Source organism: Hylaeus anthracinus, unplaced genomic scaffold, assembly GCF_026225885.1.
Source record: "Hylaeus anthracinus isolate JK02 unplaced genomic scaffold, UHH_iyHylAnth1.0_haploid 3, whole genome shotgun sequence".
NCBI classification, from domain to species: Eukaryota; Metazoa; Arthropoda; class Insecta; order Hymenoptera; family Colletidae; genus Hylaeus; species Hylaeus anthracinus.
Window position 1 is genome coordinate 14,401,227 of NW_026535284.1, and position 18,340 is coordinate 14,419,566.

The window sequence follows — 18,340 nt, forward strand, 5'->3', positions numbered from 1 at the left end:
GCTTTATGTCCCGCGTTACCGAATAAAGCGGATAATAAGTTTGACGGCGTTACAATGCAGTCATTACGCGCCGATAATGACGGCGCATTCAAGCACGAACGGCGAAGGTGAATTGCAATGCACCACCGGCCCCCAACCGCCGCATCTGTCCGCTAACAATAGCCTCGCGTTCCGCCACCCTGCGAATCGTTACGAAGAAATTAATGACGCCCGTTTTCGCATCGGCGAAATTATGTTCTTCCAGCGTGGAAAGGTATGCGCCTAGTTCCCGATCGATAGGGGGCGGAAATAACTAGAGGCGCTACGAAGACGACCCTCCTAAAGAGGTAACGTTGTCGATTCTATTTAATTCTGGTTTAAATACGAAGGAACAGACCGTGACAATTCTTGTTAAGCCGCACTTTTAGAACGAAATTAAACTCGATTAATAAACTTTGTACGCCTTACGAATTTTTCGATAGTACGAAGCCATAATTAGCCAGAAAGGGGATAAATTCGAATATCAGACGACGAAGCAATAAATTTCATTTTCAAGAAATTACTTTAACAAACGCAATATCGAGCATTCAGCGGGGGTCGGAACGCGTTAATACGCTCCGTTAGCGTCGATACAAAAATTTAAGCAGGTGCTTAAGCGACGTGTACAGCGTCCAGTTAGAGGCACCCCTCCTCGACGCTTCCTCTACTCGATGTACGCAACAAACGGAACCGTTAGTCCCCGGGAACGAGTTATAAAACGAATACAGAGTTCGGAGCGCGAAGAGGAGAGAAGGCTGTCGGAAAATAATTGCCAGAACGAAGCGATCGGTTCCTCGAAGGCGACCTTGCGCCCGCATGAATCACCGCGGAATAAGCGATCGTTCCAGGTGGCGATCAGAGAGAGAGCCGGTCCCGATCGGTATCCACCGGCGCGGATCGATCGCGGATCCACGGACGCGATCCAACGCTATTTACAGGTCGTATCGACGCAAATTGCGAAGCGACGGGGGTAACGTCGCTTCCACGGCGCGCTTAGACGTGCCCCGGGAGTGGGAGAACGATTTCGAAGGGGGGAATATTTATGGGCAGACCGGCTGAAATTAATTTATGCAGCCGCATAGGCTGCCACGTAATTTATTCGCGGCGCCCGCGACGATCAGTCACTCTCCTCGCTGGCTTTTGTGTGTAAGGAAATCCTTGCCCATTAGAAACGGCCACGAAGAGCCCTCCTCCACCTATACTATACGCGCCTCGACCGATCCCTCTTTCTGTTTCTCTTCCTGAGTGCTCGATAGCGAGCCCGCGGTACTCGCTGCGAGATCTAGAATCGCCGTGGGTCTCGGACGCACGGATAAACGACGGGCCATGGATCTGGAAGTGGAAGTCGTCTCGGTCGATCACCAGTTTTTTTTAACTCGTTCCTCTCCCTGTCGTTGGAAAACGCGACGCTCCACGCTGAGAACTCTACGGCGTAAATAAATGGTTAAGGCGATGTTTACAATTTCTAGGAGAATACGTACGAACTACGGTCGTGGTATGAAGCTATCTAGCTGTCGTGGAGAAGAGCATCGACTCGGGACAAGTGCATTTAGAGAATGAAAAGCGGGAATCGGGCCCAGTCGGGGTGTCGTTTTCCTTTCTCTGTTGACGCAGTGAGCTAACAAGTAGCCATTGTGAGCCCCGTGTCAAGATGCTACTTGACGGCGCGCCCCTGAACAGACCCTCTTCACACACGGTTTCGCTCTTTTGTACAGCTCGGTAGATTCAACGTCTATATAGACCAGCGATACTTACCGCACGGAACGCTTCTCACCCTCTTCGATCGCCGTTTCGAATCCAGTTTTCGGCAAGCCGTTGCTAAAAGTCGCTTTTCAAACATCGACGCAGTCCTACTGAAAACAACGAAGTCGAAGATACAGAGAGCAACGCGTACCCTTTTTTAATTTTAAACACGAGCGACTAAACGATACCGTCCCCTGGCCATCGAATTGGGAAGAGTCACGTTGTTGCAATTGAACAAAAAAAAAAAAAATTACAGATATTTGGGAAAACGATACAAGCTGTCGTTAAAGCAAAGGGTGGAAATAGAATATATTAACGAGCTCGGGACCGACCTTGTGCAGTTATGGAGACGTTACTGTATCGTGTACAGTAGTAGTGTATTACGTTAATAGTTAATAAATTATTTCAATTTTTAATTGACCCTTTTAATTTTACGGAAAACTCGAAAAATGTTTAAAATTTGTACCGGTCTTAATTCGGTGGCCAGGGACTGTACAGCAAAATTTAACATCGATATTTCTAAATATATGGTAGTAACACGTTTAGTATAATGGTCCATCGCTGTACTACGTATAGAATCGCGTGGATTTCGACGCTCACACAGAGAGAAGAGGGACTGGAGAGCCACGGTGGTACCTCTGTGGGGTCCGAGCTTAACTTTACGATCTCTTGAAATCCCCTCGGGGCTTATGGGTCCCACTACGAGGCTAATAGAACCGAAATTATAACAGGCCGATGAGCATGCGTCGACTGCTCTTATTCCGCCCGGCTGACGGATCGGGGAAAAAGACCGAGGGCGGGAGAGGCGAAATCTGGAACAGTGTTGCTCGACGATCCAGGGAGCCGATTAAAGGATCTTTGGATAGTTTTTAGGATCTTCGAAGATCTGCCGTCGAATCTCGAAAGCCAATCCCGTTGGGAATCTTCGAAACACGGTGAAAGCGCAATTTCTTTGGTTCAGAGGAAACGGAGAAATCTGCTCTTCTTGTTTGAATATTGAATTCTAGTCGAGCACACCAGCGGCTCCAGTAACTGAAATAAATTCAACATTCCATATTAGAAGAGCTGTTATAAATGATAAATCGACAGAGTTAATATCCCGGGGCGATTTTCTAATGAGTCTCTTTCTTAGATGCCTATCGACGATGGCAAATTAAGATAAAATCCTCGTTTGGCGGGAACGACGAGTCGATAGGATTTTTTTTTTTTCAGGATATCTTATCTTTCGTTGCTGTTTACGGTGTTAACTTTGGGAGATGATGGAAGCACGACGATGGAGGATAAGGGCAGACAAGAGACGTTGCTCGTCAACAAAGAAATCGGGCCACGTGGAGCAGCCAGATGCTCCTTTTCAGGATGGCGATCCCGAGGGTAGACGAAGGTCCCTATCCCGACAATGTTGCGCGCCTGGACCGGCAAATATCGGCTCAAAGACCGTGCCGACCTTATCTGTCATCGACGATCGCTGATAGAGCTAATAGAACTGGACCGATGCTCGTTTTGAAATAATTACTCTCCTGGTATCGTTCGACCATCTTTCTCTGAGCTGCAGGTAGTTTCCTAAACAGGACTCCTCTTCCCGAAACGGAGCCGACTTTCTCGACCGTCCTACTCGAACAAAGTTCTGTTTCGAGCGCTGATTCTTTCCTCGGATGTTTGTTCGTCATAGGAAAATACTTCGGGGAGTAATTCTGGATTCAAAAAGGAGGACACGCGTTGACAATGGTAGTCTCACCCATAGTTTTAAGGTTTCCTTTGGTCCAGGTGGAGAGGATCCGTAGAAAATTTCTTGTAGGAGCGATTCTGGACCAGAAAAAAAGTACACGTGTTACAAATACCAGTCTCACGTATGGTTTTAGACATGTCTTGGTCCCGAGTGAGCGGATCCACGTTAAAATTCTTTATAGGAGTGCACGGATCCATCTGGATGGGAGATGCCGTATGAGAGATGACAATACGCGAACGTATATAATATTTTCCTTTTATTACTTTAAATAACATCAACTTTACTCGATTACAGTTCGATCGTACATCGTGATATTCTTAATTGTCTATCATGCCACCCATTTCGTTTCGCCCTCATTCACTCACATACGCGATAATACATATCTCTCTCACTCTCTCTCTCTCTCTCCCTTGCGTTCACTCTCTGCTTCTCTTAGCAATTTGTCTTAGTTAGTTGTGCAACGTTAGGCTTGTCCGCTAAAATACACGAATGAGACGAACTTTGGGAAGAACTCTCGGTTATTAATAATCGTACTTGCGTCGTCAAACATCGGAGACCTCGCTTTGGATGGTCGTATGATCGTGTGTGTATGTATATGGCGACTATGCGTGTCTCCTCTTCAAAAAGTTACTCGTGATTTCGACTCAGATAAAAATTGTCTGCAATCACTAATCATATGCAGCTGTCGTGGCTAGACAATTTAAGCGAAACTTTCTCTTCGTGATCTATTGATTCTTTTCAAATTTTTCATTTCAATCAAATTTCATCTGTGACTCTCTGTTACGTCTTTGTCAACTTGTATCTTCAATACATTGCTGCAGTAAAATCTCACCATAAAAAAAAAAAAAAAAAATAATAATAACAGAAACGATTCAAACACGATTGGAGAAAATCGATCAATGTAAAAATTGAATTAAATAGTCGACCGTATAAAATGCAAACTTTCGTGATTGCTGATCCGCGATTCGTCTGTAAAAAAGCTTGTACGCGTGTCAAGGTAGAAAACCGATGCATCGAAATTAAAAGATTTCGATCGAATTCAGCGTTCAACGCCGCGCTTGTTACCTCTGGACGTTAAACAAACGCTCTACGACGTTTCCGAAAGCTGCGTGTGTCTCGACCTGCGCCTGTGTGCAGTTTTTTTGCCAGAATCGTGTGCGCGCAGCTCGACGGCGAAGAGAGTACGTGTATACTGTGGCGTACAAAGCATAGATTGTGCGTGAATCGAAACATTTTGGCTCGCGATAGTCGACGGACCGCGAATGTCTCGAGGAGAAACGTCGATACCGAGAAACACAGCGACGGGCCACCAAACAACATCCTCGCTCCCTTTCCATCCCTTTCTCCGTTCAAAGGGCTCTTATCTAACGTTCTGTGCGAATTATAAAAGAATACTGTACACTATTACTTCGATGGAATCATCATTGAGAGACAGATCCATATTCAGAACGCGCTATCTAATAAAATAGGGAACATTAACAAATACTTGGATTTGAAAGCAAGAAATGTTCTCCAAGTTCGATTATTCTTTTTTTTTTTTTTTTTTTTTTTTGGCAAGCTTTGTAAAATTTGTGATACAGGACTTTTCTGCACGTTCTTCCCTCGCGTTAATTTAAATTTGATTTGGGAAGTTATCCTTACGTACAGGTAAGAAGACAATATAAAACACCTAAAGTATTACCCCCCATCGTTGCGTCCCTCTTAGAATTTCATCAGTTGCCGAACAAATAAGAGATCATCTAAAGTATTCTAGAATTTCATTTGGAATTTTACCTATCTAGTTGTGTTCGAAATTCATTGAATTAACCAGCAAGATCTACCTTTAACGCCTGATTAACAAACCGATAAAAAAAACGTCCACCTCTTGATAGAATCCATTCACGCGCAGTGCGTTCTAAATACGGACCGTATAAATTAATAAAAGACAGTACGATTATGTCCAAGCGCTACTTAAAATATAAACTAACGAAAGTTGAAGCATATTCGACGTAAGCCATACGCAATTAACGGCCTTTCCAATTTAGACCGTTCATTAAAAGGCCATTAGTCGAACGCTTACGCCGAATTAAAAAAGAACCCGGGCTGCTAATACTCAGCCAGTCGCGGTTTTCTCGAATAACGGGTGGCGCGAACCGTCCTGTGCTGCTAAAAGAGTCTCAGATGTGAATTCTATACAAAAGTGCCTCTACCACTATCTCCCTCGTCCTTTGCTCGTTAGTTTCCTCGCTCCCTCTCCTCTTGCTTACCCTGTTTCGTCCCGAGGACTATTTCTAAAGGGAAAATCCTTTCCCTCCTCAGCGTCCTAGATAAGAATCTTACAAGGCAATGTCGCAGCCAAACGGAATACGTTCCGGGGACATCTGCGCGAGAGATGCCTCTTAAATAGAGAACAGAAAACTTTGCTTTTTCTACCCCCCCCCCCCCACCCCTCGTGTCTGTTTGTCACCTCCGGTGCCGGTGATACCTATTTCTTCCTCTCGCTCTTTGTCTCGTTGTTTTCCCCGTCTCTCAAGCGTTCAACTCTCTCACTCTGACACTCTCTCGCTCTCTCGCGTTCTCGTTCTTTTTTTCTTTTTTTTCTTTTTTACGTTTATGTACAGACTGCGAACTGCGATTAAATGATGCCTTAAATGCTAACTTACGCTACGACACTGTTTACTTTATACCGGGTGCTCGAGAGATCCACGAACGGTCCTATTCCGAATATTTAAAGCCGATAAAGGTCTCGTCCATCTCGGTTTACGATCGGAGCAACGATTCGTAGGTAGGAGAGCGCGCCGCTCTGAAAAGGTGTTGTCGATTCTATTCGCGATGTAAAGATTGGCACCGGGCAATTGGCTGGCAGGAAACAGCTGTTCCGCCTACTACGCGTCACTTCTCGGGCTAATTTGCATGCTGTTCGAATCTATTACCCTTAACCCCGAATCGAAGCCGTTTCTCATCGAGAAACTTAATTAAAGGGGAACTGATTAATTTTCGGAATCGAAGACGAATCAGGAGTCTACGAAGAAGATGGCGAGGATATTCGAGTAAAATTCGTTAAAATTTGGAATATTCGAGTATGGACACCTGCTGATTGCGATCGAGAATCTCTTCCTGGAATAACAGCGCATCCTTGAATCGCTATTCGCGGGCACCCGGCGCTCGCCTAAAGCCGCGCGCAGAACGCGAAGCCAAGGCAACCGAGGGCACATGTGCTCGCGTTCGCCAACGTTCACCAAGCCCTGTGACTTCGATCAACTCGGCTCTGCGGTCCGTCTTACGGCCTAATACAAACGAGATTAACTTAATCTTCTCTCGAATGCGTGTGTATGCGTGTATTATCTACATATGTACACAGGACAAAACACAGAAGCGTACGGTGTAAGAGAAGGTTGTGTGTAAAGAGCGTGTGTGGTTCGTTATAGCGACGTTAATTAATTAGCGGGTGGCTCGGGACCTGTACACGTCTCTGGAAGGGTGTCCAAGGAGTCCGGATATCGAACGTCCAATGATTGAAAATTCAAATATTCAGAACCCAAATAGTCAAAGTGTTTCAAGAGTTTAAAATCCAAGGATCCAATGTCGAAGCACGAGTGAAATAATTCCGTTATCCGAGGCGCGTACAGACCGAACCTACTACTGGTAACCGTAAATAACGTATGCGTCTTCTCTTATGCTCGCGGGGGACCTAGGGCGTTAACGCTACGATATTAGAAGGGGGATGACGGGGTTGGTACCGCGAAAAAATAGACACGGCCCTGCGACCGTGTTTCTGGAAGTGTACGAGCTCTGCCTTTGTCGCGCGTAAGGCGATACGCGAAAAGAAAAATGCTAACATGTCTTTTGCTATTTCACCCGGAAGCGTCCTCTCACCCTGCCGCCTCGAACCTCCCCGTTTCTCTCGCGAGCTCTCGACCAGTTGCTCTCGGATCCCACGCGAAAGTCGAGGCGGAACGGTCGCTACGGTCGATATACTTCCGACATTCTTCTTCGAAACGCTCCACGAACGATTCCGGGACGACGACGCGTCGAATCTCCTCGTGGTAGGCGTCGCGTGTCGCGAAGATGCCCTAAATTCGATTCGTTGCGATCCTTTCTAACGGCACGATCTCACGATTCAATGTCCCAGGATTTAATTACCTAGACTCTACAGCCCGGTGCGAAATCTTGTCCTTCGCACCGGACTCGTAGCTCGGCTCTCTTGCTTCGAAGGATAATTCCGTGGCAGATCGTCGCGAGTCGAAACGAGTTCTCCATTAAGTTTTCTCTTGGTTCCTCTTGCCCTGGCTGCCCGGGGCCCAGGGTCACAACGAGTGATAGTCGCCCAGCACGAGACCGCTGTGATAACTGCCGTGGGACGTGGACATTCCCATGGAGCCCATGCCCTGGTACGCCCCCATCCCCATGCCGTTCATCGACATGGTGTTCATAGTGTTCACGCCCTGCATCGTGTTCGGTAGCATCGTCGACGGACCCATTGGGCTCAGCCCACCCATGGAAGGAGCTATAGCACCCATCTGCATCGACGTGGCCGTGTGGGGAAGCGACTTCTGGAGGTCGGCGGACGTTGGCGTACTACCGATCAGGTAGTCCTGAAACAGACGAGGTGGATTGGATGCAATCGAGCTTCTATGTTCGTGTACCTTTACTAATTAGGCTATCTACGGTCGCGTATACGATAGGCAAAGCGTATACTCTATCTATCATTTAGATTGGAACCAAACCGACTCTAGGTATGTAACAGGTCTAGGACTAGGAGTCTAGGACTCTCAGTATACAACAGACGCTTAGTCCTAGCAGATAGAGATCAATAGAATGTGTATCTACTCTCACGAGGAGGCATCCATAAGCTCCTACGGTACTTGAAAACATCGTCTAGAAAAATCCCTTCACCGTGAACCTCAAATCCTCCAAACGAAATTACGGAAAGGATTCACTGTACCTGTGGACTATAGTACTGCATATAGTCCAACTGGCTCTTCTGCTGGGCGCAGCTGGGTGGCGGCGGCGGCAAGGTCGCCGTGGGATGTATCAAGCCGTGAGTACCGTGAGCACCGACCTGGAGATGATGCTGCAGCTGATGATGAAGATTTCGCTTGTCGTCGCCGCTCTCGCTGCTGGTGTCGTGGTGCTGCATGTGGTGGGTCGGCGTGTGAGGATGGCTCAAGGTCGAGCCGTGGCCTTGGTGGTACGAGTGAGGACTGGAAACCGAGACCGGTGCCGGAAGTTGATACATGCCTGACGTTTGCTGGTGCTCGACCATCTGCTGCTGCTGCTGCTGCTGCTGCTGCTGTTGCTGAACAGCGCACGACGAAGGTTGCTGTTGCTGCTGCTGGCTCACCGCCTGCCTCTTCGCTTCGTCTCCGCTCTCGCTGCTGGAGTCGCCCAGGCCACCGCCGTGGGCCTTGTCCTCCCTCTGTCCGCTGCAACAGAAGATTTCGTTGGATTAGTTGGAGAATATTAAATTAAATTAAATTATATTATAATTATATTAAATTATACATTAGGATTAAGTCGCAGTTGTAAATGGGTTCAAATGTAAACAGGTTGGAAGATATCAAAGACCCGTTAGTCTACTCTGACCTGAGCATTTTTCTTCCTCTTTTTTATGAATGAAACTTTTGTGGAGAAACATAAAAATACAAAGTTCCCACACCTTAGCGGTAACGTGTACCGGTGATCTACAAAGGATTAAGGACAAGAGACCAATTTCAAGTCCCCGTTGAAGGGCTTCGAGTCCACGCTGGACGAGAACGAGGAACCGAGTCACTTGCACATTCGGTGGTGATCGACGCGAGGAGTCCGAAATCAGGGAGCCCGTCTCTGTTATCAGCTCGGTAGCGTGGGGCCCAGCGTGCGGGGGACCGGTTCTCGAAAACACCCCGTAGACAAGTGTCGCGGCACTTGCGGCGAACGGTGCCGTATCGCGGCGGGCACGTCTAAACGACTTGTAAAACAAGCGCTTAACGATTGCTCGTACCTGGGACGCAGAATGCGGTGGAAGAAGGAGGGGGGGGGGGGGCCCCCCCGGGGCCCCCCGGGGTCCCGCCTTCGGGGGGGCCCCCCCCCCAAAATTGTGTTTACGCGCCCCCCGGGGGGGCCCCCCCCCCCCCCCCCCCCCCCCCCCCCCCTGATCGCCGCTTTATATTCCTATTCTTCGGTTTTACTCGTTCCTCTCCGATCGCCCGGTTCACCCTTAATTCACAAGTACTGCGAGAGGAGGTGTGTACCCTCTTCTCTCGGTAGTTTACGCATCGACGTTGGTATTATCTTACCCGATATTATTCCGAACCCCTATCCTCTTCCGCTTCGCGGCGCTGCCGATCACTTTGCGCTTGCTAGCCTCAAAGCTTGCGTTTCGTTCGTAATTATATTCGGCCGCGTGCGCGCATACTTAAAGACGATACGCTGCGCCATTTTATACACGTCGAATCCGAGGAAACGAGCTCGACTTTCAATTATTTTCGCTGTTAAGATTCCGCATTGGGGCATTACAGTCGTTCGGATACTTGCTGGAACAAAAGCAGCAACTTGAGGAGCAAGATTCTTAACGATTTCAGAGGCGCGAGATGCGACAACCTCGGTGACATATTCTGCCTGACTGAGTCCAATTTGGAGGGTTGGACTCGATGATTAAGTACACCTTCGACCCTGATTCTTCAGAACAAGGACACTATCGCATCAACGTGGAAATTTGTTTCGTTGGTCAGCAAAGATAGAGCCAGGGAATCGCAATTACAAGGAGGGACTTTTACGGCCGTTTTGCGTTCCTTATCGATCCCGAGGGCCTCTTCGTTACCCGCTAACAATACGTGTGGCCCAGCCACGGCCGGCTGTATTCCAATTAATATGCCGAGACGCTCGTAGCGCAGCTTATTCGCACTTTCGTAATTTTCTTCCACCCGACAACCTGGTCGTCCTTACGGGGCCCGCGCGCACGAAACGAGCCTAATATAATTGTTAAACAGAAATTCCCATCCGAACATCCCGCGATCGAATGTTTCAAACGATTTAGTTTGCTCCTTCTCGGCGAGGAAATACAATACTGTCTGGGAGAATCAAATTATCGAACTTACCAAGATGGAACATATTTTTACTAATTTTTTTTTTCGGAAGCGACCTCGGACGAGTAAACAGAAATAATACGAATTACAAGGTATTTACATCGTAGAAATAATTGATCCATACGCGTCCGAGTAATAGCAGAAAATTGAAAAATGGCGTTTGGAAGAAACGTTCGCAAAGTTATCGTCGTCGGGATCACGGGGCGGGACTAAAAAAGGATCCCGAGAAAAAATCGACGAGGCTGATCGTTCCCGAGGAGGAGACTTAGTCCCGGCGGGGCAACGATAAATCTGTTCGGCAGGTGAAAATCTCGGGGAGTCCGTTCTCGTCCTCCGGGACAAGAGTTATTTCCACGAGACGCGATGCAACAGATCCCACACGTGGAACGACGTAGTTCCGAGGCAAGGACAAGGCGGGATAAGCTTGTCTCCACCGGTACTTTCCGCGCCACCCGTTGGATGCCAGGGTCCATAACCCCGACGAGGTGTCCCCAGGTATGCCTTATCCGAGCCGAGATCGCGCAATAAATTTATCCGCGTTGCACCGCGACCAACGAAAGAACGGAATCTTTCGGGCATTATTATTTTCATTAGGATTTGTGACTCATCGCGCGTAGGAGAACTTATTCGCCGTCGTGCCCTTCTACTCCGGGATCGGCACCCCGTCTCCTCCCTCCCTCCCTCCCTCCCTCCCACCTTTCGTTTCAATTCCGAGATTTTATTGAAAATTTTGGTTACAAGTTTATTTAATTTCGCGCGAACGACTACGTGGCCAAGCGGGCCCCCACGATTTTATGGCGACGGCATGACCGTCGCGCGAAGATAATGATCGAAGGCGCGGCTCGTTTTATTAATCGTCCAGTTCGTAAATAAGCTTCGAAATTCCGTAGGCTCTCTCCACCCCCCACCCCCCCGCCGCTCGTGCCAGAGATCGATTCGTTCGTCCAGAAACGGTCTCTTACGGACAGATTCTATCTTAAAAAAAAAGAAGGAGGAAACCTCCCGCGGGATTCCCAAGCGGCGGAGAACCTCTCGCGTTGAAACGCAGATTCCGCGATTGTACCCGAAGCTTCAAAACGAAAGGAAAGCTAACCGAAAGAACAGAGTTCCGAGCGCTTTGAAACGAAACCGGACCTCAGTGTACCTTCACATCTGGAGAACCCAATTAATTAATAACGCGATCAGGGGGTAACCGGCGTCGAACCATGACCCCGTCGGCGACGTGGAAGGGGGGGATTCGCCATCGTGCGGTGGCTCGAATAAAGTGCGCGACAACGCCGGGGCGACGGAGCCGATATAATCCGATTTTACGAGGCGTCCGCGATAGAAAAAGACCGAAGGGGAAGGAGCGAGAGGGAGATCCTATCTCGACCCCGTGCTGCTCTCTCCCGGCCGATATAAACTTAGACGCGAATTAGTGGAATCGCGCAAGCCGATACCATCTCATTTCGGCCGGCCTGGCGGAGCATCGCCATCGGAAATTTATCGGGAAATTAAATTACGAATTATGCTAATCCCGGTCCGCGGAACCCTCCCCGTTCGTCTGCTCGACGAAACGCGCCGGGGAACGCGGCGATTGTCGTTCCGACTTGCTGTTGCGACAGAAACGATCCGAGGCCGTGCGATCGGCGGCGTGTTTTGTTTATAAATGTACACCGTGGGCTTTTCGTATTACACGCTAGATCTCGCGCGAGATCATCGCCACCCACCGGAAACCCTCGAGGTATCGCTCGTCGTCTGACGATGAAAGACGATGCCTCTCGAATGTGGTGCGATAACGTGAATTTACAACGAGCCGCATTCCCGCTTCGCGACGCGTTCGAAGGACGTTATTAATTTTCCACGAGCGCGCGGAGACCATTCAGGGATTTCATTTCGGTGCCTATTGTCGCCGGGCCCGTTTTTATGGGACGTAAAGTCGCAACTTTGTTCACCCGTGGTTCCAAGCGGCGCGTTATACTTCTCACGATGACAAACGTCCTGGCGTTCGCAGCAGTGAAACCGTAGAGATATCGCAGACAGAGCGGTAGTGTATTGGTCAGCAAGTGGAAATGGGGAAATTGTTAGAAACAGAGAGGAAACTGTGGTACCCTATCTGTCTGTGCGCTTTTATTAACACTAAACCTACAGACTGTTTGTATCTATTTCTGCAGGGATCGGTCGAGTGACTGGTCTTAGATATACATTTTTCAATTGAATGCGAATGCATCAATACGGAATACGTGAGACAATTGTGTAGTAATGACAGTAATTTGATCAGTCCTGGTAGGTTCAGTGTTGATGTAAATAGTAAAATATACATGTGATTATCAACCCTCTGCACTCGAGGCCTTTTTTTCTGGTATCTACCAGCGACTCGAATGCTAAGATTATATCGACTTCTCGAATGAGATCTGTAATTTGAGATTTGAGAATCGGGTCACCTTTGGCTCAACGACAATCATTTTATTGGCACTTCGAGTTCCAAAGAAATTAAGAAATTAAAGTCAAAGGAAACCTAGTCGAAAGCTCTCGAGTGCAGAGGGTTAAATATCAAATAATCATAATCAAAATGATATAAAAACGCGCTGGTAGCTCAAGACAAACAGTGTCTAGCACTTTCTATCTACAACATCTCTACAACTAAAACTCGTGACTTTGTGTACCGAGTGATTTTTTCCAAAAACCGCCAAGAAATTCCTTAATCAGTCCCATCGTTCCATCGGCACCTACAGTCAAGTGTAATAAGTACTCGTACAGGAGTCTCATTTATTTGAAATTGTGTGCTGTACTTTTAACATCGACCGTATGTCGCACGGATTTTCCAACGCAACCAGTTTCGCGTCCGGTTGGCGCGAATTTTCCGGATCTTCCACGATCCGCTCGATTACGAGGCAGCCAGAAAGGAATTTCGAGGGCGTGAGACGCAACGCAGCGTCTCGAACGGATCGTCAGCGTGGCGTCTCGCGGGTACGCGCGTAGAAACGCGCGCACGGCCGTGGATCCTCCGTCTCCGGGTCCCGAAGAGACAAGGAGGGAGTCGGTGGAAAGCCGACTATAAGCCGAGCCAAGAGATCCGAGATTTCGGGCTTCTATTCTGGTCGGAGATGCGATCCGATTGCGCTCGTCGTCGCGTTAGAAACGCGAGACAATATTATTAGACTCGTTAGAAAAACGAGGAAAAGAAACGAAACGGAAACTCCGCGCGGCATCGGGACGGCTGCTCTTTATCGGGGTTCCAATTGACGGGGGGCCAAGCGTGCAGAAGGATCTAGTAAGCGAAAAAAGAAATTATGTGGAATATACCAGCGTTTAAAGTCCGATAGCACGACAGAATAATAAAGGAAGAAGTAGAAAGCTGTCTCGAGGAGAGCCGGATTCTCACCTGATCGCTTCTAACTACCCAGAGACCGAACATGAAACAACGAAGATGTAAACATGACTTCCTGCGCCGTACTTTCATGAGATTACCTGCGAATTAAGGAGGCACGGTATTATCCGGTTCCCTCGAAACAGAGGGGCACCAGGGGCCCCTGGATTACTCGACTCGCCGCTCGAGAAGGCAGAAAGGCAAACTTCCCGAGGCCCACGGACGCAGAGCAAATTGAAAATCGGTTGGCTAGTTTGTAGGGAAACGCAGAGAGGATTTTCCCAAGTGGGGGCCCCCGTAGCTCGCGCGGCCCGGCTCTATCCAGTCCGCTCGGCAGGTGAGCACGTCGAAGGAAGCCCAGAAGAAGGGACTCCCGGCCGGCAGCTGATTCCATAAGCAGATAGGAAGGAATTTCTTCGGCCTAAAATAATGGGGATGCAGCCTACCGTGTACACACCGCCTCTGTTTACAAACTTCGGCTCACCTTGCTCCACGGTCAAACCTCCGCGTCCAGCTTTCTTTCCTCTACCTGCCCCCCTTTCTACGACCCCCTTGCGTCTGGCGCAATTTTCACCAGAGGGAAAAAACTTTCCCGGATCGTTCACATCGCATGGTCTCTGCTTCGTTGAAAGCGTACGAAGAATAATATCTACATGGAACGAAGGGCACGGATCGATCGAGACACTTTTTTCAAGATGGCCGCGGTCAAGTCTTATTCGCGATCGCGCTATTGATTTAGAGTGGATGGAGAAAGTATTCTTACACGGATATATGTAGATATCATGTTGAGAAAATCCTGGTTCGGGACTCTTCGACAGTGTTTTTTCAATATCCTCTGAGACTCGAACGATTAGAGTCAGTAGGATAAAGCTCGAGAATCTACGCTGTCGTAACGACCATCTTCTCGACGATTCCATTCTCTCCATTCTTAAACGATCTGTTGACAAACGTGACCGATAATCAGGACCTGTTACATCCGTGTCTATGAATCTATAAACAAATCGTGAATATCTATCGGCACTTGGATTATACAGATATTAATATCTGGTACGTGACAGAGCGATAAAATCTCAAGCAGGTAAACTCAGAAGTCTTCCGTGGAATAACAGGACCAGAGCGTTAAAACGCTTTCGGTGTTCCGGAATTCTTTAATCCGGATTACGTTGAACCTGCCACTCGGTAGTCTTCCTCGTCTCTATGAGAGCGTGTTACACAAGCGAACGAGATCCGTCTGTCGCCTATTCTTCAGGGAACAGGGGGATGAATATCCCACGGAATGTTTCGTACCTCACAACGAGAACTTGGTCAATAATCACGTCGATGATCGGTCGATCGATTCCTTCGCGCGAAACAGATTAAAATCTGACGCGACCGTGGAACACCCAACGAGCGTCCTTTACTTCGTTACAAAATATGCTAATCGAGACGACGATTCCGGATAAGACGAGCCTACTTATCCGCTGATTTACGATAATTAATGAAATTTTTGTTTTCCTGTAGAAAGATGTTCGCCTTCGTGTAATATTCGAGGCCTAGGTTTTTGCAGACGATCACACTTCGGCGCTTATTCCGAGAAGAGCCTTCGGCTCGGATCGGATTGTTAATAAATAACAATGAATCTGTTAACCGCTTGGCAGCATCTAATTTAATTAAAATTCCGAGCGGTACGAAAATACAGCAACGCGGCTAAATTTTCCGAAACGTCACCGAGTCGACGAATAGGTTTTGTACGAGGTCCCTGTTAGTCGAAGCTTGGAGGGCACGCGACAAATTAATTAGCCTCGATCGTTGCCAGGATCCTCGGAGCTCCCTTGTGTCCCCAATCGAGCGTACTAATTCGAAGGTGTCGTTCGAAACAAAATCACCCCGCTCAAGATAAACGACGCGATAATTACGAAGGTAACACGGATAACGAAACGAAAGACGAATAGTCGCGAGATTCTACCGCGGAAGAGTTATCGACCTACGGGTGACGGTCGCGTCGAGCTCTCCGGGATCTCGCAAAATGAATGTCGCTTTGATCCGACGGATCGACTTGTTTCGACGGGAGTAATCGCACGAAAGAACGCGTTCGCGGGGTGGCTGCCAGAAAATCCGCCATTTCATGCCAAATACTGGACGCGAACGCCTAGCTCGGACGGCGAACGTTTTCGTCAGAAATTTCGTGGGACATCCGAGAACGCTCGAAACTTTGAAGTAAACGCAGAAGTATCGGTCAAGGATGCCTGGACACGATTCTATCGCGTTCCATCGAACGTTTCCTCGCAAACAAAAAGCTGCTAGCGGATTCCTTTGCTATCGATTATTATTTTTCAGAGATGGCCAAAACCCTATACTTCGATTAAATCTGAAGTTTGCCGATGTGTTCGTCTCGTTTCTTTCTGTCGGTATATGCAATAGTTAAATATCGGATTTAGCATGAACGGGACATACGCAGTCAAGAACACGTTTGAAACGAGTATATGAATTTTTGTATTCAGTGTTATCGCATTGATACGTACAAGCAAAGGTTATAATAAATTCTAATTAATTATCGGAAATTACATCGTGTCTGTGTGAATAGTCGTTCCATCCCATTAAAAATTCCTAATAACAACACTTTCTCTGCAAAATGTTTAAAAGACGAAAATGAGACAAACGTATCGGCAAACTTCCGATTTATTCGAAACCTAGGGTTTCGCCCGTCACTGGTAGCGACTGAGAGTGCAAAGGGTTAAAAGTATAATCAAAATGATAGAAGAACGCGCTGGTAGCTGAAGACAAGCAGTGTCTAAGCTCGCCCTAACTACGACATCTCTGCAACTAAAATATTTATTGGAAACCTAGGGTTTTGCCCATCGCTGTTTTTATTTTTTTTTTTAAACGCTTCTTTCCGTTCCTGCTCCTACCCGACGCCCCTGTCGATGCGAAATACATATCTTTACAAGTCTGAAACTTAACCCCGCGAAAGGCGGAGGAAGAGGTGGCACCGCGAACTTCGAAGCTTCTTGGCGTACTTACGTAAGCTTTGTGTCCCGTGCTGACGAGTAACTCGACACCGTTTAAGGGACCGTGTGCGTGTACCGTTGCACACGTAGGTACGTCATACGAAAATGCTTCCGCTGGTGGGATGCTACCATGAAAAAGAGACCAAAGGAAAAAAAAAGAAAAAGAAAAAGAGAGAGAGATCGAGAGAGATCGAGAGAGAAAGAGGACCGCGGTCGGATATAGACGTCGAACGCATTCAACCGAAGCGCACAACGGGCAGCGATTTCCGTCCTTCGGGTCGTGAAACGGACGACAGTCGAAAACAAGCTCACGAGTGGTCGTTCGGTAAACACCGCGTCTAATATCACAAACAAAGGGATGTCTGCTGCGACGCTTTGTACTTCAATGTTTACTTTAAATTGCACACGCGGAATGCTCGAGAAATATCGGTTAAGGTGGTTCGGTCAAAAATGAAATTAGTCTCGTAACTTTAAAAACTCGAGATTTACATCTCGATGCACGTCCGTGCGAAATATGGGTAAATATCGATTTACCGTTTACTTTGCTAGGTACGTTCGCTCGAATTTATGCTTACAGCAGCCGACCAGAAAATATGAAATTTTTTATGATACGGTACAGGTTGAACTCCCTTAGTACTTCCATGGAAAATTATGATCTACAACGAAACCTCGAAAACATCTACGTCCAAACCTACGCAGAATAAAGTATTGCGACTAAAGAAAAAAAAAAAAAAGATGGCGTACGGGACCGATCGTCGATCCTCGACATGCAATTTCCTGCACGGACAACGAGCGTTTCCGTATCTCGTTCGGGCAAAGGGAAACTCGTCACGGCTATTCAAGGTCGAATTATCGTGAATTGTTTAACGCGCCAGCGGTCTCTCGTAAATCAAGTTTTAAGCCTCGTAATATCGTCGATTTATTCTCCGTCCGGATGCGGAACGCAGCTGTGAACCGTTTTATTTTCCTCGCTGTCAAATTCACTTCCTCGCGATATGCGCGTTTCACGCTTCATTGGCTTCCGAACCATCCTCCCCTCTTTTAGTTTCTTTTTGGACAATAGAGATATGCTTGCTCGTCATTTTGGTGCGTTTAAGTGCCAACCTTCCGAGTCAACCTGTACGGAGAATCCGAGTCTCGACCTGATCGCCACTGCCAGGTAATCTGTTTGATAAACAACGGTAATACATCGGTACATGTAATACAATATTCTCGGTCCATGAACTGCAAACATGTATGTATATTCACATATGTATATTCCAATGGCTCATCAGGTTGAAACTTGAATTATCTACTTATCCACTGTACACCTTGGAAGATTGATACTTCAATCCAACGAAATGACAAGTAACTATTCCTACTTGACCTAGAGTTACAAATTATTGAATACGAAGGGCCAGAATTCGTTTCTGCCCCTGATACATAGTGTCTGTTAAAAAATACAGGTTCAAGCATATAGATATATTCTAAT

The 18,340-nt window shown here is 47.5% G+C and overlaps 1 protein-coding gene across 4 annotated transcripts in view; it reads right to left on the reverse strand.

Moving 5' to 3' along the window:
- Positions 1 to 3,735: 3,735 nt before the first annotated feature.
- LOC128894398 (homeobox protein SIX1-like) overlaps positions 3,736 to 18,340 on the reverse strand; it is a 34,471-nt gene continuing 19,866 nt past the window's right edge. For 3 of the 4 annotated variants that reach the window (XM_054156108.1, XM_054156107.1, XM_054156109.1), the window contains 2 exons: positions 8,412 to 8,892; positions 3,736 to 8,061 (listed from right to left, as the gene is read on the reverse strand). In XM_054156108.1, coding sequence (XP_054012083.1) covers positions 7,774 to 8,061; positions 8,412 to 8,892 — 769 coding nt within the window. In that variant the 3' untranslated portion in view covers positions 3,736 to 7,773. The remainder of the gene's footprint in view (positions 8,062 to 8,411; positions 8,893 to 18,340) is intronic. The other variant, XM_054156111.1, reaches the window with a different exon arrangement.